At 46.8% G+C, this 26,601-nt stretch overlaps 1 protein-coding gene across 1 annotated transcript; it reads right to left on the reverse strand.

The window, feature by feature from the left end:
* LOC143962196 (activated CDC42 kinase 1-like) lies at window positions 1-26,601 on the reverse strand. Its single transcript, XM_077471526.1, has 12 exons — window positions 26,407-26,601; window positions 14,863-15,183; window positions 14,605-14,757; window positions 12,018-12,295; window positions 11,736-11,862; window positions 10,241-10,387; window positions 7,621-7,715; window positions 5,974-6,138; window positions 5,837-5,898; window positions 5,251-5,642; window positions 4,234-4,329; window positions 1-2,080 (listed from the first exon to the last, which is right to left on the reverse strand). Exons 1-12 carry the CDS (start codon window positions 26,407-26,409, stop codon window positions 1,958-1,960), a joined length of 1,962 nt encoding a protein of 653 aa, XP_077327652.1. The 5' UTR covers window positions 26,410-26,601; the 3' UTR covers window positions 1-1,957.

Consider the following 26,601-nt stretch of genomic DNA (forward strand, 5'->3'; position numbering starts at 1 on the left):
TTACACAAAAAACAAAGTTCTTTATTAGAAAAAATGAATAAATTGTTTAAGTATAACAAAATATACAGGCATTTATTTGCTACTACAAATCACCTCTTTGTGCCCCTTAGATGTTTCCTGGTGCACTTTGAGGTGGTCATGCTTTAGATAGGTGAGAAAGTCCTTTTAAAGTCCATATCCCTGGAAGCCCGACTAATCCCACAAGGTGGAGGGAGGGGGGGGGGGGGCAGAAGAAAATTCCGTTACATCCTGGCACAGCTATTCCCTTCCCATCCTGCAGTTACCCTTTTAACTGTTTCTCCCCCCCCCCCCCCCACAGTGGATGGTACATCCCAAAAAAGCCTAGGAAAACCAGACCAGCAGTGTTAACCCTTGCTTTTCAGTACTTACCGACTCTACAGGGCAATATAAGTAAACAGTGCAATTAATTCACATAGCAATATACAATTTTACAAAGCAATGCAAACAAATTATTCAGAACAGTCAAAAATATATACAAAAAATACACACAATATCAAACCCTTTGGAAGCACCTGCTTGCATGCCTTAGCTGAACTGCCGTGTTAAACTGCCGATACACTTATGTAGAAATTACACTTTGGTAGACATTCTTATGGCCAAGTGCCTCAGCCCCCTATATCACTAACCACAGTATGTGTCAATATCTCACATTAGTGACAGACCTGGACGTCATCTGCTGAACCTATGCCTTGGACATGGATTTCTTAATTCCCATTTCATGTCACCCTACCCCAACCCATTGTCATAAAACTCGCTTTGTTTACCACACACGAAAAGTTTGTTAAAAAAATAATTCTTGATAATTTTCCAGATTTTAAAACGGAGTCACACCCCTTGCCTTGAGAGGTGAACTGTGTCCAGAGGGATGGAACATTTCCAAAAATGTTGGCCTCCATGAGTCTCCGTGCCTAGCCACTGATTGTACAGTATACAGCAGCCTTTTTTACCCCCCAAAATATTTCTCAGGTCACTAAATCCAATTCTTTGGGGGTCAATGGAAAGAAAATGCCTCCTACATTGGTGATTAGCAGAAAGAACAAAACCCTTATAGTGGTGGTCAGAATGTTACCATTATAGAAAGCTAAAAAAAGATCAATGGAGATGTCAGGAGACAAATACAGCTGATGCTCATGCACAAGTGCCAGCATACAGATGAGCTCTGGTGTATATGTCGTCGTGCACCAGCGCACCCATGCACGGCCTATCCCAGGTATGGTACAGAGCTGCCCATTTAAAGGAGACCCAGATGTGTGCTAATCCCTGAATCCTGAAATCTGTGTTCCTCTGCTCCTGCTTTTCCTGACTGACCTCCCATTGCTAACCTGGCTTGCTCCTGACCTTGTCTGTGGTACTGACCTTGACCATGCTACTGGAGCTCGCTCTGCCTGCTTTTGAAGTACCAGTTGATCTATGAGCAATAAAGCAATCTACGATATAGTGGAAGCTGACCATCGACAATTCCTCAGTGATGTCCTAACACAAGAGGATCACCAATAAATGTGACGCCATTCTGAAATGTAGCACACGCCATTTCCAAGTCGGACGCCTGAAAGTGCACTCTGGTTCCTCTTGATTAGTATACATCTTTCAGATGAAGCAGAGGCAAAACATTTTGCATGGTGCTGCCCAATTTTACTAAACTGTTCAGCCAAAGCAAATCCTTCAATGAAATTCCTTCGTTACCGGAATCTGAATGTGCTGGGATGTTAGGAGTGATAAAAATGGCAGATGGGATGTTGAAAACATGTCAAGCTCAGAATTAAAAAGAAAAGCCAACCAATGTATCCAGAAGCTTTTTTGTGTGTAGAGCCAGTACAGTCAGAGCTGCGATGGTAAATCCAAATATGTAGAGACATGACTTTCAACACCTTTCTAGGTCACCAGGAATTTTGAATTGATCTGCGTAAAGGGAGGGAAGAAACTTCAGTCAGTCCCATTATTGAGGGTTCTTATGCCGCAGGACATAGCTTGAAGCCGCTTCCAGGTCCCAATTGACGTTCTCTAGGATTTGGCGGCATTCCTCCTTACTGTATTGGCTCATGTTGTACACATGAACCACCTGAAGAGAAAGAAATTCTATGATACAAAGAGCCTCACATTGTAAATTCATGTAAATTCTACCGATTTCAAGAAATATATTTTACAAAAAAGAAACCCACTTCACCATTTGTCATAACAACCCATCATCCATTAAAATGTGACAGATCTGTCATATTAAAAACTGTACCAGGGTGCCCCCACATTCACCATACACAATGTTGCATAAATTGCAAAAATCCTAAATCCATGAAATAGTCATAATAGGTCAAAGTGCAAAGGATTTCTCCTGCAGTGAATATGGAACCGAAGGTTTACACCCCTTTTCTCCATTAATGGGGGATTGAGAATTCCCTCCAACTTGTTCCATCAGTCCCACTGGGGTTGTAATTCAAGATGTCAAAAGGTTGGGTTGTCATAGCAACTCAACTTGGAGTCATGTTTAACAACCAAACCCTCTGACCATCCTAACTTCTGAAAACCCTACCCGATACCCTCAATTTCTGACCACCCCCTCTTCAGACCACCTTACCTTCTTGCCCATCCCTACTTTCTGACCATCCCCCCTTCTGACCACCCAACCTCCAGACAACCAGACCTTCTGACCATCCTAACTTCTGAAAACCCTATATCATGATATCCTCCACTTCTGACCACCCCACCATCTTGGCCACCCAACATCCAGACCACCAAACCTGACAACTCTACCTTTGGGATCCTCCCACCTTCCGACAACCCTTGCCTACATTCTGACCACCACACCTTCTGACAACCCAAAATCCAGACCACCAAACCCGACAACCCCACCTCCGGACCACCCTAACTTCTGTAAACTCTACCTTTGTGATCCCCCCCACCTTCTGACAACCTCACCTACTTTCTGACCATCCCCCTTCTGACAACCCCACCTTCTCACCACCCTAACTTATTATCCCCCCACCGTTTCACCACCCCATCTTCTGACAACCCTCACATTCTGACTGCCCCTACCATCTGACAGCCCTCACCTTAATATTCACTGTACCTTCTTACTGCCCCTGCAGTTTGACAGCACCCATTTTCTGACTATCCCAACTTCTAGCCACCCCATCTTCTGACAATCCCCACCTTCTGATGACCATAACTCCTGACAATCTAGCCTTTTTATTCCCCCCCCCCCCCACCCGCTGATCACCTCACCTTCTGACAGCTTCCACCTTCTGACTACCCCAGTTCCTGACCACACCCCCTTCTGACAATGCCCACCTTCTGACCACAACACCTTCTGACAAGCCTACCTCCTGACAACCCCACCTTCTGTTTCCTCCACCTTTCAATCACCCTACCATCTGACCACGCCACCTTCTGACAACCCCCACCTTCTGGTGAAAGCTTCTTTTCTACCCATAAATGTGTATTGATTCTTCTTTAATATAGTTTAGTTTCTTAATATAGTTGCAATTCTTTATAGTAACTTCAGATCTTAATATGGAATCTGATTTTGCTCTGAAATGTCTTTATATTATAGATTTATATAAAAGATTTAACCTTGAAGTTCATGGTGGTGGTGCTGCAGGCCCATGACATCTTGTGTCCAAGCCACAAAGTATGGTAGAGGGCTGTAGCAGCCATCAAGAAGCTTCTCTAGCAAACTGAAAAGTGTCAAACTCCAACCCAAATTAATTATCACCCATGGATCTTTTCCCTTTTGGTATATTTTCCAATAGTTTCCATTGCTAATTTTATAATGGTACCTTCAGGGTTATTATGCCAATCCACTGGTTTCATAGATTAACCTGGACCAAGAATACAAATGAGGGATCAAGACTTTCCTGATCTCCACACTTGTTCTAGGTCAGTAATGCAGAAAGTATTATAGCCAACCTGGCGAGCTAGCATTCATAGAAGGTCCTCAATGGCCACCAGGAAATCTCACAAGATTGTACTCAAACCTCCAAACAATTCCAGCCTTTGCCAGTTCCAATCTTAGGATAGGTACCCAAAATATTTGGTTAATTCTAATGCTGTGTATAAAAACTCACTCCCATTCCTCTGTAATGAATAAAATTGTTTTACACTCCATGAAGAAAGCTTTGTTCCAAGCACCAATGATAAAGAGGAGACATTTATCAGTGACTTCCAATCTATATTCACCAGTGAGTTGAATAGTTTGCTTATTTATTAGGAAATGGTCACCTTTAAGTGCTTGGTGGCCCGCATCACGTCCCCTCCAAAGAAACGCAGGGCTTCATGGCACTTCCCTGGTGTCACGCCATGGATCTGATCCTCCACCTGCAGAAAAGTAGATCATTGACATTATAAAATATGTCCGCATCAGCCAGAATTTCAGCTACGCCTGTATAATGCACCACTTACATTAAAGTGTACATGTCATGAAAGGAACATGGAGGCTGCTGTTTTGGGTCAGTGTCTGAGGAGCAGCCACAAATAAATTCTCTTTACTGTTGATCCAATGACTCTGCATATTTTATTGGACGTATCATTTATGGATTTGTCAGCATCAAAGTGATCTGGTGAAGGGGCCCTGTATGGGCCCTAAAAGGGATCTATATCTTTATGAGGCATCACACTCATGTGGCCATGCCACTAGGAAAACATCTATTCCCTCATTCAAAAGGAATCGGAGGACCATTGTAGCAGCTTAAGCTATTCTGACTGTGGACCAGCAAACCACGAGGAACATCAATAGATAACAATCTGGGGCAAATCTTTTCTTCTATACAACATTCAGCTCATCACTACCAAGTACAAAGTACTGGTGTCCTGAAGTGCAAAGTACTGAAGGCTCACCAAGACACCCAATCCTCTAGATGAAGAATATCAAGGATGGTGTTGCATCTAAAAAGGAAGTCAAAATACCTGAAGGTCTACATCATGTAGATTGGCTAAGGAGAGGCAGAGGTGCCCCGCTGATCCATCTTTTTCATCTTTCCTCTATTCTGACACTTTAGGTCCTACACATTGAATTTCCTGGTTCTGAGCTCCTCCTGTCACTTTGCATTAGACTGAAGACTATGGGGAATCATGGGAGCCAGAGGGTGACAAAGGGGCACCAGGATAGAGAGGAGTGCTTGCCACCAGAACTCCAGGACTGCAAAGCTAATTTATTGTTATTCCCTTCAACAGCACCCCTCCTCCTACAAAATGCTTGCATATGTTTTTAATAATGCGTAGATCCCTCGGTGTCCTCACCTCTCTGATCTTTCTCAGCAGTTCGCTGTGAGTCATTTTGCTGCTCCATCTTCGAGATTTGCATTCTTGTGTCACTTGAGTGACAATCGGGGCCTCTCCTGGACCCAAATTTGGGTTCGATGGAAATTTATCTTTCTTATTGGAGCTTAAGAACTGACTGGGGCTATGCCTGGTGGGCACAGCCAGAAACCTGTCCTTGGAGGATGTTTTAGGAGGCGTTAGATTTTCCATCAAATTCCCTGGGGGCTGGTCGCTCAGTCTTCGTGCAGACAGTTCACGGGGCAGAGCTGCTGTAGAATTCATATCTGGTCTACAGGGCTTAGGCGAGGGCTGGTTATGAGGCTTGTCCTTTGCCTTGCAGTCATGGATGTTCTCCAGACTTTTAGAAATACCTGTGGGTGCAATTCAGATAAATGTAAGGACATAATGGAAGAAACTGACCAAAACAGCACTAATGACAGAGGTTGGAAGGTAAAAGTGTATTATAACTGATGAAGGTAAGGCAAGGAGAAAGGAAAGAAGGGAAGACATGGAAAGGAGAAGGGAGGAGATGAGAAGGGCCAATGTTCACCACACAGACACTTACGTCGATGCAGTTTTGTATGTCTAGGACCACATCTTTGATCTTCCTTTGCTTTGGCTCTCATGCTGAAAGAAGCAAGAACTCATGAGTATGTGAGAAGTACCGTTACTTCCTTTTGTCAGGGGTGGTAAAAGACTTACTCTTTCTCTGAGTCAACATTCCTAAGAGAAAGCTTTTCCAGACTGTTAGGCAAGTGCAAAGCGTTACAGGCATTGTTAAAGTCCTCTGGACAGATGACACCAGCGGGAAAAGGTCCAATTTTAAGAGTCCTCTTATTCTGTCCCCTCCAGAGCTTAGGTTCAAACCTTTGGGAAGGAATTTACAAAATTCTTATTTAACAATACAAGGAATGTAAATGTACTAATGCAAATAAAAAAAAATAATTTTGTTAGAAAACATCTGGGTTTATATATAGTATAGTTGCCACCAGAGAATCTAAAGCTGGAACAGTCTCGGGCATCTTAAACATGGAGGAGGCACCCCAAAGGTAAGCCCAAGGCCCAGAGTAAATCTCCCACAGGTGGCCTCGGAAAAAATCCCACAAGCAAAACCTGAGTCTATAGCACAATAAATGAAGGCTTTGGCCAATTAGTCTACTGCCACCGTGACCTTCTCTGGATCAAGTAGACTGATCATAAATAGTTGACCACACATGGAATATAGTGAACGATGGATGGATCAAGAATGTTCAGCAAGGAAATATTGATAATGTATGTTAATAGTGGGAAGACAGATAATTGTTAGAAAATGACTGATGACCAGTTATTAGCTGTGTATAATAGGAGATGGACGAATGGTGGGTGGAGGTGGACGAATGGTGGGTGGAGGTGGACGAATGGTGGGTGGAGGTGGACGAATGGTGGGTGGAGGTGGACGAATGGTGGGTGGAGGTGGACGAATGGTGGGTGGAGGTGGACGAATGGTGGGTGGAGGTGGACGAATGGTGGGTGGAGGTGGACGAATGGTGGGTGGAGGTGGACGAATGGTGGGTGGAGGTGGACGAATGGTGGGTGGAGGTGGACGGATGGTGGGTGGAGGTGGACGGATGGTGGGTGGAGGTGGACGGATGGTGGGTGGAGGTGGACGGATGGTGGGTGGAGGTGGACGGATGGTGGGTGGAGGTGGACGGATGGTGGGTGGAGGTGGACGGATGGTGGATGGAGGTGGACAGATGGTGGACAGATGGTGGACAGATGGTGGACAGATGGTGGACAGATGGTGGACAGATGGTGGACAGATGGTGGACAGATGGTGGACAGATGGTGGACAGATGGTGGACAGATGGTGGACAGATGGTGGACAGATGGTGGACAGATGGTGGACAGATGGTGGACAGATGGTGGACAGATGGTGGACAGATGGTGGACAGATGGTGGACAGATGGTGGACAGATGGTGGACAGATGGTGGACAGATGGTGGACAGATGGTGGACAGATGGTGGACAGATGGTGGACAGATGGTGGACAGATGGTGGACAGATGGTGGACAGATGGTGGACAGATGGTGGACAGATGGTGGACAGATGGTGGACAGATGGTGGACAGATGGTGGACAGATGGTGGACAGATGGTGGACAGATGGTGGACAGATGGTGGACAGATGGTGGACAGATGGTGGACAGATGGTGGACGGAGGTGGACGGATGGTTGACGGAGGTGGACGGATGGTTGATGGAGGTGGACGGATGGTTGATGGAGGTGGACGGATGGTTGATGGAGGTGGACGGATGGTTGATGGACGGAGGTGGACGAATGGTGGATGAGTACAGAGAAATATTTTTCCTTACCCAACTTCAATGAAAATGACGGCATCCCCAGCATCCAGGGGCAGACAGGAGAAATTGTCAACTTCCTGCACAACTCGTACCTGAAGAGGTTTCGCCTGTAGAATTAAGAAGATTTCTGTTAAAGAACTATCAAGAGAGGTCACATAATGAGTAAGGAGTCGTATTGGAGTGCAGCAAGGAAATTACAGAAATTGAGACTTTATATTAACACCTCACATTATCAAGTTTCATATGCAGGCAGATGCACTCCACTTTCTCCACTGCAGATGGCACTCAACTGCAGCACAAGTGTAGAGTGGGAGAAAGTCAAGAGGAATGCTCCTCTATGGTTTCCTGGGTCACTGAGAAAGCTATCCGGTTGGATGTCATCCCATGTGACCCTGGTGGCTATCTTGGGTCAAGCAGAGTCTATTTAAGGGTTTGGTGCATATTTTGGGAGTAGTGTAGGTACAGGTCACCCATCTGTCAGGAAATAGCTGCATTCTGCCCACTGAGGCAGACGTTGGCAGCTCTCCCAAGACCTGCTGTGTTCCACATTGCCGTTACAACCTATGAGTGTCCCTGGTCAGGCGCCTTCCCGCCGGGCTGTTTGTAAAGTTGAACTTTGACTTTAATACAAGTTCTGTTTGCTGCAACTGGACCCTGTGTATTTTATACCACCAAGCTGCACCTCCCAATGGGTAGAAGCCTTTAGGAGATAGTCCTCCTGAAATGATTATTGTATAAAGCACAACATTGGAGATATCAGATCATAGTGGGGAAGACTGACTTACTGTATTCGAGATTGGTTTATGGAAACATCGGAGATAGATCTCCTGGAAGTATTTTAAAGAAGAAAGACCACCAGCAGAGGTCAATCACTTCCTAGATCTATTGCAGACCAAATAAGGTGATAACAGACAGACGATATAGATGTATTCATATGAGAGAGGAGGCCAAAGTTGAAGACAGACCCCCAGGTCTGATAAAAGATAAAAGTAAAAGCCAAAAATGGTGATAGTCTTCCAAGTCCATTACATGTTAGGGTAGAGGAAAATATCAGAGATGGATCTCCTGTATCCAAAAAGCCTCCCCTAGATCCATCAGAGGGTACACCTACAGGGCAATATTGCAGACAGTTCATGGGCAGTCCTTTCAGAATTAGAAGATATTTATGTAGCGGATGACATTTTGGACAAAGTGTCATACAAATGTAAATTTAGTTTTTGCCTCCGAATAGGGGTTCTGAGGGTTAATTATGTAGGTTGACCTTGACATCAGTTTGGCTGGGCTATGTTAGAAGTTCTGCTTGGTCATGTGTGAGGTGAGGTGCACATGACAGGCCAGAACCAGGCCTGGTTGGACGTTTTGGGTATCAGCCTTCTCAGAGCCAATCAGCAGGAGTGCCGGGCCTCGCTGAGGAGTCTGGGAGGGGGTACTTAAGATGTTAGGGTCACGTGTTTAGGGAGAGGAGTTCGTGAGGCCCGAGTGGTCTGTTCTGGTTCCAGGACCGGGGTAGACCCGCGAGGGGTCCTGGTCAAAGGGTGTCCGACATCCCAAAACATGTTCCTGTTAGTTACCCCCAATGGACCCGTCTGGTCTGGGTCAGGGATCCGTCTGTTCCCGAGTCTCGGAACCAGCTGGTTCGAGGCGCAGTAACTGAGGGGGGATTCAAGGTGTCCGGGTGTGCTCTCGGCTTGGAGAGGCATCACCGCTCGTGGAAGTGACTGGGGGAGGACTCTTCTGAGGAGGGCCACAAGTGGCATTCTGAGAAGTGCCTGGGAAGGACATTGACAAATCCATGCTTTTCCCACTACTATTAGCTCTTGTACTGAAAATGTCTGATCGGACCGTGTTGTCGGATAATCCGACCGTGTGTGGGCTCCATCTGACTTTTTTGTCGGAATGTCCGACCAACAAAGTTTAAGAGCTGGATATAAAATTTTCCGACATGATCTGATCGGACTTTGTCCGATCGTTTGTAGAGAATTCTGATCGGACAAAGTGCCACGCATGCTCAGATCAAATTAGGAGACCAAAGCTATTGACTACTAGCCTGAACGTAGTCCCGTCGTAACGAACTATCATCACGTTCCTGAACGATCAGATTTTCCGACAACTTTGTCCAACCATGCAACACCAGTTTCGGACTTCCGACCGTGTGTACAAGGGCTTAAGGAGACAGAGAACGTTCCAGGTACTGAAGAAAAAGGTTCCTGTTCACCCTTAGTTACAACCTGTACACGTGCATAGGATTTTTTCAACTTTTGAGTCAACGTGCTTACTGCCATGATCTCTGGCTAAAGATCTGTTCAGCCTTGAAGTACCCAGTTGCGGATGACTACTCTCTGGATGGAATTAGAGACTTTGTTAGATCTGCAGTTCAAGGTACCCGAGTTCTTCACCTGTGCTCTCTGTTCCCATGAGAGACTTATTGGATGTTACAACTGCAAAATAAAACCTTTCAAAAGGACTTTATTTGTGTCGGCGTTCAAGTTGTTGGGTATCAACCCTGGGAACCCCTAGACGTGGAAGGACAAGCCAAGCGGAGGTAACGGATAAGCCCAATAAATTAAGGCCGCCCTACAAGGGGTTATGGCCGCTACATTTAAAACAGATCTCTGATAGACAAGGCACTCACCTCTTGCAGAAGGCTGATGATAGAGGTAAAATTTGGTCTCTCTTTCGGTATATATGCCCAACATTTCATCATCACATTGTACAAAGCAAGAGGACAATCTTCAGGGCACTCCAGCCGCTCAGAATGTCTTTCAATTGCAGCTAAAATCTGGAGAAATGGACACAGTTACCAAACTCAGGACTGGAAAGGTGATTGGTGGTACTTTAAAGCATAATGCTCCAAACTTTCTAAACCGGGGGGAAGTTTACTGTCCTTTCATATTTTAGGGGGACCAGATTCGGACCAGTGGGAGTAAGCAATGCCTCAGGCTTGGTAGTCAGTGGGACTATTCAAAATGATATACAAGGCTGAACCGAACACCCCCCCCCGGTTCGGTTGGCACCAGAACTTGCAAACAGGCAAAAAATTCAGACGAACACACGAACAGAGTTAAAGTCTATGGGACACGAACATGAAAAATAAAAAACGTGCTAATTTTAAAGGCTTATATGCAAGTTGTTGTCATAAAAAGTGTTTGGGGACCCGGGTCTTGCCCCAGGGGACATGGATCAAATGCAAAAAAAAATTAATCACTTACTGACCTCCTGCCACAAGTTTAGGTCACTACTTTCAAGAGGAATATTGTTATGGTAGCAGCTAGCTACCATAACCCAGGTATCCTCTTCTTCAGAGGGCAGTCCGCTTTTAGATAAAACTGGTCTCTGCGGTGGATTCACCATAAGATCACTTATCGGCAGGGGGAGAGGGCCCCCCATTTCCCATTTTTCGGAACAGGGTTCCCCTTAATATTCATACCAGGCACAAGGGGCCTGGCAATGGACTGGGGGGACCCATATCGATTTTTTTCAATAAGTTTTATCTGTATTATGGAGACCCGCCATTTTATTACAGTCTCTAGCAGTTTAAATTTGTTTTTCCTTTAGAAATGCCATTTTGCTGTGGTATTGTTCTTAACACAGGAAAACTGCGCCATTTTACAGGCATAATATAGACACCCCCCAGGCACGATATTTAAAGGAATATTTCATTTTTTATTGTTTCACTTTAGGCAATAAAATCCCTGCTCCCAAAAAAACAGCCCTTTTTAAAAAAAAAATTTTGCTTTGATATATGTCCCCTGAGGCAGGACCCTGGTCCCCAAACACTTTATGGCAATAAATTGCATATAAGCCTTTAACATTAGCATTTTTGCTAATGTTATGTCCCATAGCCTTTAATGGGGTTCTACGGCTTTCGAATTTGCTGCAAACACATAATGTTTGCTGTTCGGCGAACATCAGGCTCATCCCTAATTATATAGCACCGGAGGTCAGTAGCAGGAGAAATAGAGCCCTATCAATGGCACTAATGGGAGAAATAGTACCCTACTGCTGGTGTCAATGAGATGAATTATGTCCCACTGTTGGTGTCAGTAGCAGGAATAGTGCCCCAAGGGTCAGGCGAAGGCAAATGGCCACAATATGCAGAACACTGCTCCACAGGATCTATACATTACCTGTCTCCTATTTACGCCAAGCCACGGTTCCTGTCCATAGGTGAACATCTCCCACATGGTGACCCCGAACATCCAGATATCACTTGAGTGTGAAAACGAGCCAAACTTTAAGCTCTCCGGAGCACACCTACCACACAAAGGGAAAATAATGGACTCATCAGTGATTAAGACTTTCCAAACATAACACAACCTTAGAGTTGGTTAGCATCTTACTCCTCACATTAGAGGACAGATCCTTCAGTCGATTCTACTACCCAACTATGTGCTGAACTCCATCCTCACCATGCAAAGGGGATCTTTCGGCCAGGAGACGTGGTGTAATGGTCATCATTTGCCGCCAAGATCCTCGTCAATCCAAAATCTCTGATCTTTACCATCTTTTCACTGACCACCAACACATTCCGGGCTGCCAGGTCCCTGTGGATAAACTTGCACGTCTCAAGGTATCTCATCCCAGAGGCAATTTGGATGGAATATAACCACAAGAGCTGCAGAGAATACACGCCATCAAAAGAGTGCAGATGATCGAGTAAGGATCCGAGCGGTGCCAACTCTGTAACCTGAGACACAAAGATAGAAAAAAAGGTCCAAATTATACAGAGACAGTATATACGTAATACCTCTGTGACCATTCAGAAGGAAACACGGGACTCATGTTCCTTTTCTGTGTCACCCTACAGGAGGAGGTCATTATGATGATAGGGGGGGACTGATGTTCTTTCTATATGTGCGCCTCTCTTGTGTAAATGACATTTAGGGCTCACTTACACTTCCTTCAACTTTAACACACATTAAAGATCCTACCGTTTCAATATGCTTCTAAGATACATAGTTACAAAGGTTGAATAAAGACACCAGTCCATCCAGTACAACCTACCTGACGAGTGTCTACAATTGTCCCTATACATTGCACACGCATATTGGTCCCTTCCCTCAAGGAGTCCATAATCCAAGGTCACCATTCATATCCTAGGGCCAATTTTGGACAGACGCCAATTAACCTACCAGCATGTCTTTGGCGTGTGGGAGGAAACCCACGCAGGCACAATGAGAACATGCAAACTCCAGGCAGGTGGTGTCGTGGTTGGGATTCAAACCAGCAACGCTTTTTACTGCTAGGCGAGAGTACTACCCACTACACCACTGTGCCGTCCAACACAAGATGTGTTTGTGATGCTTCGTGGTGCTTTTTTGAAGCTTTAATGAAGCTTAGCAAATGCCCTATATGTGTTGATTGTCGGTTTGTTTTAAAGGGACTCAGTAGAGCCAACAACTCAGTATTACCCCCACTCACCAGATCTCCAGCTCATTAGTACCCCTGTTCAGCAAAACCCCGCTCATTAGCACCTTTGTTCAACAGATGCCCTATTCAGTAGTACCCCCAAGCTCTGCTGATGCCCCATTCAGTAGTACCCCCAGCTTTGTTGATCTCCCACTCAGTAGTATCCTTCAGCTCTGCTGATCTACCGCTTAGTAGCCCCCAGCTTTGCTGATCCCTAAATAGTAGCCCCCAACTCTACCCAACCCCCACTAAGTCGTAACCCCCAGCTCTGCTGATCCTCTAGTTTGCTGATCCTCCCCCCCTGCATACAACAGGCGACATTGCTAGTTTCAGCCAGCTCTCTCCCTTTCCTGAAGGGGCTTTTTGTCTCAAAACATGTAGTCTTTGCAGCTGGCTCTTCACATTTCTTAGGCACAGTGGTCTTGGCTTGGCTCTCCTTCCCAGCATTGCCCATAGCTTGTGGCCTTCAGGCTCCACTTCTGCCCAGTTTGTGACATCCTCCCTGAGCGATGGATCACGCAACACGGCCGCCAGTTCTACCTGCCTTGGTATCCTTAGGTGGTCGATCCATACACCCATGAGCCGACCTCACCAACAGCTACCCCCCCAGTGGGCCATTGTGCTGGGACAGACCTCCCTTCCACCCCCAGGAGTTTGGCTGTGCACACCTTTCATCTCACAGTCCAAGCTGACTGATCATAATACCAGGAGCCACCCTGTCACTCTTGCAGCTTCAAACCTCCAGGTATTTCCTCTGGGTTGGCACCATCCCTTGCCTCTGTATGCCCTTGTTTATCCAACAATGTCATGCTTTTAGCAAGGAATGGCATTTTAATTATTTCCCTGGGGTACAGCGCTTTTCTCTCAAATTTAGGTTTGTCTATTCAGTGTCATTGGTTATGAGTTTTGGGATAGCAGCGACCTCAGTTTATGCATTTTCCCATTTTGGACAGTGACTCATGCCCCTGGACTTTTTTGTGTGTATGGACATTGCTAGGTTCTCCTGCTCTGGTCCTCGCAGTTCTGCTGGTCCTTTGCTGCTCAGTCTTCTCTCACCGGTCTCCACTCACCTTTCACTATAGTTGCACACCACATGTGCCGTCTGCTAGTTGCTCTGCTCCGGTGCAGACCCCATTCACCTTTCTGTTGCTCCTCCCTGCACACCACATGTGACGTCTGCGCCAGACGCTTCCAGAATATACACATGAACTAAAAATGACTGCTAATGACATGTTTCATGTTTGTATGTTGGTTTCCTAGTGCATCCTGGGATATCTCATACCTGCAGTACCCCCAATACAAAGCAAAGCTAACTAGGAAGAAAAGCTTCTAAAATGTTGTGGGTACTGTTAGCAAGCTCGTAGACTTCTATGGAGGCTTTGGAGACACTTTGAAGCACCAAGTTGCATGGGGGATCATTTTTGAAGCAAACGTAACCTGTGACCAGGACTGTAAGGTGACCATTTCAGTGACAGGAGCCTTGATTGCTATTCAGAGAGCTTTAATAAAGCGCCTCCAATGCCACATTTTGAAGTGTAAACCAGCCCTAATTCTCTCCCGGTTACCCCAGTAGGTTGAGTCGCTCACCATTTTCATTGGTTGTGTAAGAACCACTCCATAGAGTCGGATGAGATGTGGGTGTTCCAAGGCGTACATCGCATTCACTTCCTGCAGAAAATCCTGAAGGGCTTTAGGGTCACAGTTGGCATTCGCCCGGAGGGTTTTCACAGCAACACTCACCTATAAAGATGTAGTAGATGATTGAGACAGAACATGATGGGGGGGGGGGGGGGGGGGGAGGGGCAGAGACCTCAGAGAACTAGTAAAGATAAAGGGAATACTCACTGTTCTTCCATTGGAAATCCTCCATTCCCCTTTCTTGACCACTCCAAAGCAACCGCCCCCCAGATGCTCCAATAGGTTCAAGTCTCGGTCATTGATCAGACAGCCAGTGTTTTCCCAGGGGGTTTTGGGTGGTATAAAAGCAGGAGATGGGGCAGAGGGCAATGGGCAAATAGGTGAAATAGAGCGGAATGTGAGGGGGGTCGTGAGAAAAGGTGAGAAAGTAGAGGGTAATACAAAAGTTGGAGTCTGGATAGATGGTGGGGTATTCATCGAGTCCTGATTAAATGGTGGCTGGATCTCTTGACTTGTTGCTGCAAACATCTGAAGAAACAGAAAAAGCAGAAAATATGACAATGTTTAGTCTCTTGAGTTGCTTTTAGCTACAACTCATCAATTTAATGGTGTGGAATATGGTGGCTTTCCCTTGGTAGACCTGTATAGATAGAACTGATGGCTCAGTGAATCCTTGGATTTGCCTACTGGGTTGGTAGTCAAGAGCAGAGACATTAGTGGAAGGTGTGAGTTAGGGGGTCCAACAAACATCAATGAGTGGCATTGCTGAAGTGTGGAGTAGGTCATGTGGTGTAGGTTGTGCGATTCAGGTCTTTGTAGAAAAGACCATGTGGTGCAGGTCATTTGGTGGGATACATATAGGGGACACCATAGTGTTTTCCAATAGATGTGCTGGAACTTAACCTAGAAGAAATGGGACTCAACCGCCTAAGCGCATGCGCCGTAGACAGCAGCACGCAGGTGCAGTGGGCAGGCCGCAGATCGCGGCTATATGCCGCGAGTGTCGGCTCCCGTGCGCATGCGCGGGAGTGATGTCATCGTGGCTCCGGGGGAATCACAGCAAGACCCGGAAGTCACTCCGGGATCCATGGCAGCGGCGAACATGAAGACGGAGGACCGCTTCAGGGGCTTCGTTCTCAGGCAAGTTATTCATAATGAGCTAGTATGCTATGCATACTAGCTCATTATGCCTTTGCCTTGCAGGGTGTGTTTTTTTCCCCCTATACTTCCTCTTCAGTGTTTTTAGATCTTTTTGTCAGATGCTACTATGGGATACTGAAGTATACCGAAGTATAATTACAAGCATTCCATAAGTGTCAAAGGTTTTTATTGACAATGACATGACGTTTATGCAAAGAGTCAATAATTGCAGTGTTGACACTTTTTTCAATTCCTCTGAAACTCGCCCCGGCATGCTGTCAATCAAATTCTGCGCAACATCCTGACTGATGGCTGTCCCCCATTCTTCCATAATTACTTGGAGTTTTTCAGAATTTGTTTTTTTTTTGTTCACCCACCACTTGAGGATTGACCCCACGTTCTGAATGGAATTAATGTCTGGGGAGTTTCTTGGCCATGGACCTAAAATGTTCGTGTTTTGGTCCCCAAGCCACTTAATCATCACTTTTGCCTCATGACAAGGTGCTCCATCATGCTGGAAAAGGCACTGTTCATCAAACTGTTCTTGGATGGTTGGAAGTTGCTCTTGAAGGATGTTTTTGCACCATGACCATAGTATAACAGATGCGACTACTTTCCCCATTGCTGTAACCAATACCCCTAAAACTGCTACGTTCCCCTATACTTGACCCACCAGAAAATAAGACCACACCAATCTGGAGTAAATATTGGCCGTAGCGGCCAATAAACTTTATTAAATATTCAAATAAATTAACATAACTGTATAAAACCTGTAATATCAGTTAACTCCTCCCGTTGGTCTTTGCAGGAAAAAACCCACCACTCTAACCACCATATCCATTCCAGCACTGCGGTACCTTAAAACTAAAATAGGCCTCCAGCTGACCTGCTGGCTCGGAGACACAAACCACTGACCGCAGTGCACCCGGTAGCCACCTTCCAGCTAAACCACCGTTAGCTGGACCACCATCCACGGGCCCCATACCACCGATGGGTCCCGAACTCCTTCATATCTGGGGTTTAACCTTCACCTGCAAAGACCAACACCACGCCACCGCACACCAGGGGAAAACCTTACCCTTGTGTGCCCTGCCAAACCCTCAAAGCTCGCTGTAGCCCAACTTGTAACCCCAGGGCCCAAAAGTCAATTCCTACGACATTTAGGTGTACTCCATCTCTCTTCAGGTAACGCCATGTGTCCACCTCCAGTTTCAGGTGACGGACAGCCAACCCCCCATTCCTGACCACAAATCCACTGACCTTGTTCACCTTCTTCCGTGCCCTATTAATCTTGTCCACCGACCTAGCAAACCTCCAGGTGGTCCTGGCCACTAAGTCCGAGCACACTATAATTATATGCGGATAGGCCAGACGAAGCTGCCAAAAATCAAATATCTCGCACCAGATCCAACATGGACTTAAGGCCAAAATCATTGCCCCCCGCATGTAAAACTAACATCGGGGGGCCTATCCAGATGTGCAAACTTATGCACCTCTGACACTGTCCTCCCCCAAAGCATGCCCGGCACCCCCAACCACCTGATACAGGCATCCTGTCTAGAAAAACCCAACTCCCTCCTCTCCGGTCGAGCATCTCCTCTCCAAGCCCCCCAACACACGTAGGAATGGCCTACAATTCAGACCAGGCCCTGTGTTCTTCCTGCAAGAAAAGAAAAAACAACCTCATAACAGTCAATAGCACTTAACACATAACCACTTAACGCACCCCCATGTACCCTCCCAACAAACCTCATTAAACAGGCATCAGATGGGGGCGAACATATGATTTAAACCTCCTGGATTCCCATCTCCCAATCCGCTTAACAGCAGCCTCATCTAAACCCCACCTCACTGCCTCCGTCGCCACCTCTATGCAAAACGAATGGGATGAAAATTGCTGATTTCCCAAACCCAATGCCTCCAAACATTTCTTAAATACCACAATAGATTGAAATCTAGAAAGCGACGACCCATCTTGGTGCACCAATAAGGACCCCCCCACTACCGGGTGCAGTGCAAGGAAACCCCTTACCAACTCTACTGGGCACAGGGGTGAACCGGGCAGTGCAAAAACCTGCACCATCCGGCCCCTTCCCCGCTGGTCCGTTTTCGACTTCCGCACCAACAGTGACATTCTGTCCACCTCACATACCACTTCCGACACCCCTAACCACCCTTCTTCCTTCTTAGAGGGGATCACCAACTCGCTCATCTGGAAAGCCCCAAAAAACACGAATGCAAACGCGGCTTGAAACAAAGCTACCTCGTAAGCCGATGAACAGGTGACCACTAATTGAGTCAACCTACCAAGCAGTTCAAACGACACCGAGCGCCTCGCGTCCCTCCCTGGCTTAGCACTCCGGTAACATCTCACCTCCTGTCTCACCCAGAATTCCTTGGTCATGTCCGGCAAACCTTGAAACTTAAACCAGAACGCCAAACCAGACAATTTCTTGTCCAGCAGCCGCTGATCCTGTTCATGCCCGTCTGAAACCTGCTGAACAAGGGCTAACCATTCCCCCCACACCCTATGGTAGGCTGACCACGTAGCTTCGCTCACCGACCTTCTGATCTATACCGTTACTCATCCAAGGCAATCCTCCAAAGCCACTCAGGACAAGGGACCCCGCACTGTTCCACCTTCGGTGCCAACTCCCGTGAATCTGTCCCACTTAAAGCAAGACAACACGTCCGCAATGACGTTCTCCACTCCCAGGAGGTGAACAGCATAAATGAACACATTCAACTGCAGGCACCGCAATATGAGGTGCCTGAGCAACCTGACCACTGGGGGCGACGTCGCCGTCATTTTGTTGATCACATGAACCACCCCCAAGTTGTCGCCATGAAACCGAACCTTCAAATTCCTAAAGGATTCCCCCATAACTCCACCGCCAGCACCACAGGAAACAACTCCAACAGTACCAAGTTCGTCACGAACCCCGCCTTCTTCCAAGATTCCGGCCACGGCCCCGCACTCCACTTACCCTGGAAAAATGCTCCGAAGCCTGCCGCTCCCGCCGCATCCGTGTACAACTTCGGATCGAAATTACTAACCGGCCCTGACATCCACAGCGCCCTGCTGTGGAAGTTAGCCAGGAACGTGTGCCAGCACGCCAGGTCCTCCCTGTGTACCCTCCCTAAGCGCACATTGTGCTTGGGAGACGTAACCCCTGCGGTACTTGCCGACAGCCACCTCCAAAATACCCTCCCCGTCGGCAAAATGCGACAAGCAAAGTTCAACTTACCCAACAACGATTGTAATGGTCTAAGTTGAACCTTGCATAATCCCATGATCCCACGAATCTCAGCCTTCAGTGCCATCAACTTGTTCTCCGGCAGCCGACATTCCATCCTGTCCGAGTCCAACACTATGCCCAAAAAACTTAACACTGTCGTCGGACCCTCCCGTCTTATCCGGTGCCAAAGGTATGTCAAACTTTTCAGCAATATGCTCCAACGTAGCCAACAGGATCGCGCAAACTTCAGAGGCAGGTGGGCCCACGCAGAGAAAGTCGTCCAAAAGAGTGTATGATCGAATTCACTCCCGCGACATCCCGCACCACCCATTCAATGAATGAACTGTTCAAACAATGCACAGGATATGGAGCATCCCATGGGCAGGCAGCGATCCACGTAGTACTCCTCCCGCCAGTGACAACCTAACAAACGAAAGCTATCCGGATGGACCGGGAGCAAACGGAATGCCGACTCCACATCAGCTTTTGCCATCTTCGCTCCCCGCCCATACTTCCGCACCCAGAACACTGCAGCAAACTATGTATAGGAGACTGCACAAACTTCCGGGTCAATTGCATCATTAACCAAACCCCCTTCTGTTAATGACAAATGATGCATTAACCGGAACTGGTTAGGCTCCTTTTTTGGCACTACCCCCTAAGGTGATACTACCAAGTCCGGAATCGGCACCATCAGGAAGGTGCCCCCCCCATGCAGCCCAATGCCACCTTTTTGCAGTTTTTCTGAAACCACGTTCGCATGCTGCAGGGCCGATCGCAGATTGCGTGTTAATGGGGGAGTGTTGACCAGCCTAGATGGAATCCGAAAACCTTCTGAAAACCCCCATGCCAGCAACTGAACTGCCTCCCTATCGGGGTACCTATCGAGGAAAGGCAGCAACTTTTCCACTCTCACCGGCATTGTCCTCTTTATTAATAGCGTCTCCTGTCTGGCCTTTTCCCTGCTTAAAACAGCGGGACAGGGGGTGTCCGCCGCCACAGCCAGAACATTCGTGCTTGTACTTGCAGGACCCCCCGAACTTGCAGGAGCCCTCATTAAATTGCCAGCACACCCCCTTTTTTCTTGCGGCCTATTGTCCAGGGTTACTTGACCCACCGGACCCCCCTGGAAAAAACGAACTCTGTCTCGCTGAGGTCATCAGGCGCATCCATAGACTGATATCCTTGTGGTCCCACCACAAGGACGGGCGGATCGCCCTACGCTGCCGGAATTGTTCATCGTAGCGCAGCCAAGCTGTTCCCCCGTATACTCTATATGCCTCTCCCACAGCGTCCAGATAGCAAAACAGGGCTGAGCAGTGTTCTGGGTTTTTCTCCCCAGTCACACTCGCCATGATCGCAAATGCCTGCAACCAGTTCGTAAACATCCTGGGAATGAGCCTAAAACGCCTCTTCTCGTCCTTGTTGTCCTCTGGCCTGATCCTATCCAAATTGAACTTTTCCAGCTGTAAAAGCGCAAAAAGTTTGACGTACTCCCCCTTCCATATTTTTTCACGTACCTCCAGTTTCAAGTGTGCCCCAAGGGGCCCCTCAAAGCACACAAACCTCACACTTCACTGCATCCGCCAACCTAACCAGGTCCTGCTTCTTTGCCACCTCACCAGTTGCCTCCCCCGAAGTCTTTTGCACCGCTTCCTTCTCTGCCACTTCAACGACCTCCTTGGCAGCCTTACCCTGATGCCTGGATGGGGTCCCACCAGCCGAAGGTCCCGTCTCCACTGCCGCCATCTGTCCACGGTGCCCATCGCCGTCCAACTGCGACAGCTCTCCTTCCGAATGCTTGGCCAACATCTCTTCTTCACTCGCCGATGGCCCACCAGCTGACACGTCACTGGCTGCCGGGGATCCGCAGTTTGCCAAGCTCTTCCGCAGCATGCTGGACCCGCCCACCAACTTCTTCCTCGCTTTTCCCAGACCAGCGTGTGCCAGCTCACCGTGTCGCCTTCTGTCCCTCCCCGACACGAAGCCTGCCTGCCTCTGCAAGCCCGATGGCCATCATCCCAGGTCTCACCCGTCCAAGCCCCGCCAACTCCAAGCCAGAAGCCAGGGCCTACCTCGCCGTGCCAGTCCCTCTGCTGGGCCCAGCCGCCACGGACCTGCCAGCGTTGTCCCTCACAGGCTCCCTGTTCTGCCACTGTTGCGAGCCCCCCCCCCCTGCAGGCACCGCCACGCGCTTCACGGGCGGCACCAAGCAGGCCCTGCCTGCCATGCCGTTCACTTGCAGAGGGAAGAAGGGGGGTCCGGGGAAAAGTGAGCCGGCCTGGACCGCCGCGCTCGCACACCTCTATCCCCCGCCGACCCAGCCGCCGGAGTACTTCTTCCCAGCGCCGCAGAGAGCCTCTCCTTGAGCCAACCAGGTCCCCTGGAAGCCGCTTCCGCCCTGAGCCTAGCAAATAGCTCCTCGACCCCAGCCACCCTGCAAGCTCGCTCCTCGTGGCCAGAATGAGCTGGGAAGGAACCACTCCCCCCTGTAGCTGTCCTCTGCTCCAGCCTCTCAGCCGGGCTCCAATCCCCTCCTTTCTCTCAAACCAAAACCCCTTTTAGGCCCCTTTAGAGGCCTCTGCTTACCTCATTACACTCCAGCTCCAGGCTTTTCTTTATATGATGCAAGACCTTTCCCAAACATCAATAGAACCAAAACACCAATTATTTCCAGTTTAACCCAACCCTGCTCCATGGACCCACATTCCGACTCCATACAGTTATAATACAATAAAATACAAGAGGATTAAGGTGGCCCTGCTCAGAATAGCTTACAATCTAATGAGTTCAATAGAATGAGCCAGGGAGCACTGCACTGTGGGAACTGTAGTCCAGAGGAGGGACTCTATTGTAATCAAGAGCTTTTGAACTGCATTTCTCAGATGGAGATTGTACACATCAATGTCCAGTGTGCACCATCATTGCTGCATATCGGTAGCCTGAGTGGGATCTGGAGGGATAAATTCAGGTGTGCAGAGACTGTCACCTGGGTGCAGAGCAGAGAGTGGACTGATCACAAATGTGACTGGATGTGAGCTCCAATATCACTGGGACTGGAGCTGCTGTGGGGATTTACTATCTTGTCCTAGAGAGATTGAGCCCTCTAGGAACTCACTCTACACCCATTAAGTAGCCTTACTGCTGCCTGCAGGCTTTACTGTGACTATTCTCAGGTGTACCAACTGTAAAATTGGGCCCCAATGCTAGGCAGCCGAAGAGTGAGGACTAAAGGGCATCCCTTTATAGCTGCTACACAGACTTGAAAAACAGGACGGACTTTTACATAACAGATGTCTTTTTGGTTAATTGTTCATGTTAATTGATTATATATATATATATATATATATATATATATACATACACACATATATACATACATTTATATATTTATGTTTGTTAATAAATTAAGGCTGCTACGGCCTGTTTTACTCCAGAAGTTGTTTGGCTCTTATTGATAAGGTGGGGCAAAGGTTAGAGTATGAGGGTTGGTAGCATTAACAAGGTACATCTTATACAATAGTCAAGTGTCTTGGTTTAAAAGAGGGGCCCATGAGCAGGGTTGGCTTATAATTGAAAATTGGTGACTGATTGGTGTTGGCTCTCTGTTGATGTTTGGGAAACAGAATAGGTGCATCGAAGCTACTACCTTCAATGTAATGCCTGGTGAGCCTCAAAAACACAGAACTCAGCCTGGGAAGTTTCTGCAAACTGCCATGTAATTCATGCAAAAAAAGGGAGGAAGGCTGGTGCCATGGAAGTGAGCTAAAACATTGCGGGTGAACAGTCAAAAAAGCACTTCAGGGATGGCCTTCACAGGCTGGACACAGAGCAGAGTCAGGCAAGCCTGGTCAGTAACTAGCAGGCACAGAGCAGCATGCAGAAGAATAGTCAGGTAGTCAAGCAGAAGGATCAGGCAGGGACATGGTCGAAGGGCAAGCCAGGGGTCGGTTCAGGCAGTGTTCAAGCATACTCAGATGAATAGCAGAACGGCAACAGGAGATCAAGCATAGGAATAGGAAACATGTAGCAAAACACTGTAGACCATAAGGCAAGGTCTTAGTGCAGCAAAGCTGTTTAAATAGCCCACTTGGCACCAATCCAGTGGTGTGCACACACACACACGTCGGTGAGCACATGCATTTGCACATATGTGGTTGCCCGAGTGCAGTTCTGGCTAAAAGGAAATCTCCGTCTGCACATAACTATCCGCCCGAGTATATTTTGTCTTTCCTGACACCTTAATCATGGCTCAACCATGATTAAGGCCTGATGGTGGAAACATGTTGGATTTTTTGGACTGTTGTTCACCTGCAATAGTAAAATGATGTTTTAGCCGACTTCCATGGCACCAGCCTTTCTCCCCTTTTTGCATCAATGTTTGTGAAAGGTTGGCGTCGCTTAGCCAGAATGCCAGGTCCATGGCATTTGGCAATTTGTCCATGGCAAACATGTTTCACTTTAATCAGTAAATCACTCTTCATTTAAAAAAATGTTTTTACACAAACTTTACAAACTTTTTTCATTGATACACGTCCCTCAGGACATGCTTACCTGCATTTAAACCTTCAAAATGGGTACTTTACCAGATCGGGGTGGCATAGACTTCAATGGGGTTCCTTATTTGGTTCCTAACGTTTGTGATGTTCTGGAACGAAGTTGTGAAAGTTCCGAACAGGGGATCGTTCGACCTCTATTTATGAAGTGGTTTATTTATTTTTCTAATATTTTGTAAAGTTTATGTATCTTATAAACTGAATTATCTGGAATGAGGGGCCCATGGAGCAGGGTTGGGATATTATTGGTGTTTGAATTGTTGATGTTTGGAATGGTTACGTAACATATACTGTAAATAGAATTCGTTGGAAGCTTTACGTCTGACCCGCACCCCTCTGTGTTTAGGTAAAATTCCTAGATGGCAACAAGACCAGAAAGGTTTGTTCTGCGCCTGGTTTCCAGAGAAGTTCTGCCTTTGTCTATAGACTGAGGACAATATAAGATTTATGACCCTTTCACCAAAGTTTACAATCTGCCACCAGGCACTGATGTGGCCTCTGCTCCTTCCACCCTCACGGCTTTACAATCACAGCCATGACACTATGAAATCTGTACTCTTGTTTACATGATATACAATAGCATATGCACGCAATCCAAAGTGAGTGACAGTATGTGAAGGAGCTCCACTACCATTCTGCATGGAGGGTAAGTAGTAGCCTCAGTCTCCTCCTGCCCTAAGGGGTCTCCAATGGTGGATCCAGCAGTTGCTGGTGTTAATATTGGTTTTGGTGTTGCTTTTTTAGAAACATTAATTTCCCGTATTAAACATTTTAGGTATAGTTTTGGCTTCACGAAAAACACTATACGAGTGCCATGGTCATAAATGAATGAAAAAATATGTTGCGCTAAATAAAACAAAAACTAAATAAAACATCAGGTGAGTCCAAAGAGTCACAACCGTGACATAAATAAGTGAATTTTTGACCGTTGTATCACCAACTTCCTCCATCTTGTGAGACCACCACCAGTAATCAAGATGTGCCCTTACCAGAAAGCATTGACCGCCTATTACGGGAGGTCAACATAGGCTTGTGCATCTGGGATACTCCAAACCTGCAGTGAGGTCACCCAGCAAAAACTCCAAACAGCCAGCGAGGGAGATATCGGGTTCTCTCAATCCAACCGTGAAATCATATCATGTACCCCAAATAAGAGATGAACGCCAAAATAGTGTAAAACCTTTTTTTCCCACCAGGATTTAACAAAAAAATGTGTAAAAAAACCCAGCATAGGCCGAACACGTTGGTTTGCAAACGTGTATCTTCAAATCGGGATGACAGAAAATGACGCTATCGCCCGAAGTGATTTCGTCACAAGGACTTCTTCCGGGCATGGTCATACCATGGTTGTACATCAGGTTAAGTAATTAATTGCCGTATTTTTCAATCTATAATGGCCACTTTTTGCAACGCAGTGCAGTTTTCTAAACAGTATGTTGTCGTCAAGGTCTTTTCTACTTATCTTTTAGGTATTTTCCAAACAAACATGTTTAATCGAGCAGAAAAAAAAATAGGACATGTTGAGTTTGAAGAGCATGCTAAAAATAAGTGGTAGTGACATTTAACGTCTTTGTACAGGTTTTAGCTAAGCTCGCAATATCGTCTAAGTAAATGGGATTACACTAAATGAAATTTCTAAATACTAATCCATATACTATTCAATCATTACTAAGACATATTAAAACATAACTCTTATGATATCTCTAACACTGGAGGAAGTGTCTTCTCTGAACCAAGACTGACAATTTTCAGATCCTACAAGGTCAATGATGGCCAACTGTATTATTGTCTTCTCCATGACCCCAGAGAGTATTGCCCTACTCGCAGTCTGGACCATTCTGTTCCTCCACCTCCAGACTGATTGCCCTCCAAGTCAGCGTTACCCCCAACCACTCCAAGGCTATCCCTCTACTAGGAAAATCCTAGAAGATTTGGGAAGGACCTGTACCCCACCATATGGAACTAAAGGGCCACTGAGCCCCGCCGTCACCAACAAGACAAAATGCTACAAAGCAGCAATGAACAGATCAGGATACCGGCAAGTTGGAAAAGTTGGTCCGTCGGATATTCCGACGGAAACAGTCCGATGCAGACCACACACAGTCGGAATATCCGACAAAACGGTCCGATAGGACATTCCGTCGGAATCTCCAACCGTGTGTACAAGGGCTCACATGTTCTGTAACACTTTATAGCGCCACAAAGTGTTGGTGGTGCTGATGCACAATATGGGAATGGTATTAACACAAGGAACCTCCGTGGCTCGATGCCTCAACATTTATTATGTTCCAGAGACAACAAGACAAGCAAAATGTGAATAAAGGACTGGATGATTTTCACCCATGAGTCCTAAAAGAGTTGAGTTATATCTAAGCCATTGTTTCTAAATGTTTAAAGACCGAGCAATGACTGGCTTGGTACCAATGGACGTTAATATCCGTGTTGCCTATAGCTACAGCTCTACAAGTGTAACTTCTGTTTATAGAGGAGATAATGAAGGGAATACAAAGAGAACACATACACATAGAATATGCTAGACTAAAATACCATATGTGATGGCCAAAAATGATTCACAAAAGATGAAAGTGAGGAAGCAATGCTTCCTTTCTATGAGGACGTAAGCTGAGGCTGTGGAAAGCGTGTATCTGAATATTGTTGAAGCATTTGGTACACTTCCCTATGGGTGACTAATGCCTCAGTTAACATAAGGAAAGACCACATAGTATGGAAAAAAAAACAAAAAAGGTGAAATGCTGAATATGAAGCTCCACAACGGACAGTCTATAGTAAATTGAAATAACTTTTGCTAAACTTACCATACAGAAGGTCCAGCTTCAAAGAGATGACAGGTGTCCCGTTTTCTTTCAGCCCCCCCAAGGTTACATGAGCTCTTCTCGGTGCCTCGGTACCTGATATGATCTATGTCCTCTCTATCCAGGGAAATCTTGTGAGTCTGATGCCCTGCAGGTACAGATGAGAGCAGTGTGAGTAGGGATGTAGCAGATGCAGGT

This window comes from Lithobates pipiens, unplaced genomic scaffold (genome assembly GCF_037356315.1).
Source record: "Lithobates pipiens isolate NorthernLeopardFrog02 unplaced genomic scaffold, aLitPip1_a1.2 Scaffold_8, whole genome shotgun sequence".
Taxonomy (NCBI): Eukaryota; Metazoa; Chordata; class Amphibia; order Anura; family Ranidae; genus Lithobates; species Lithobates pipiens.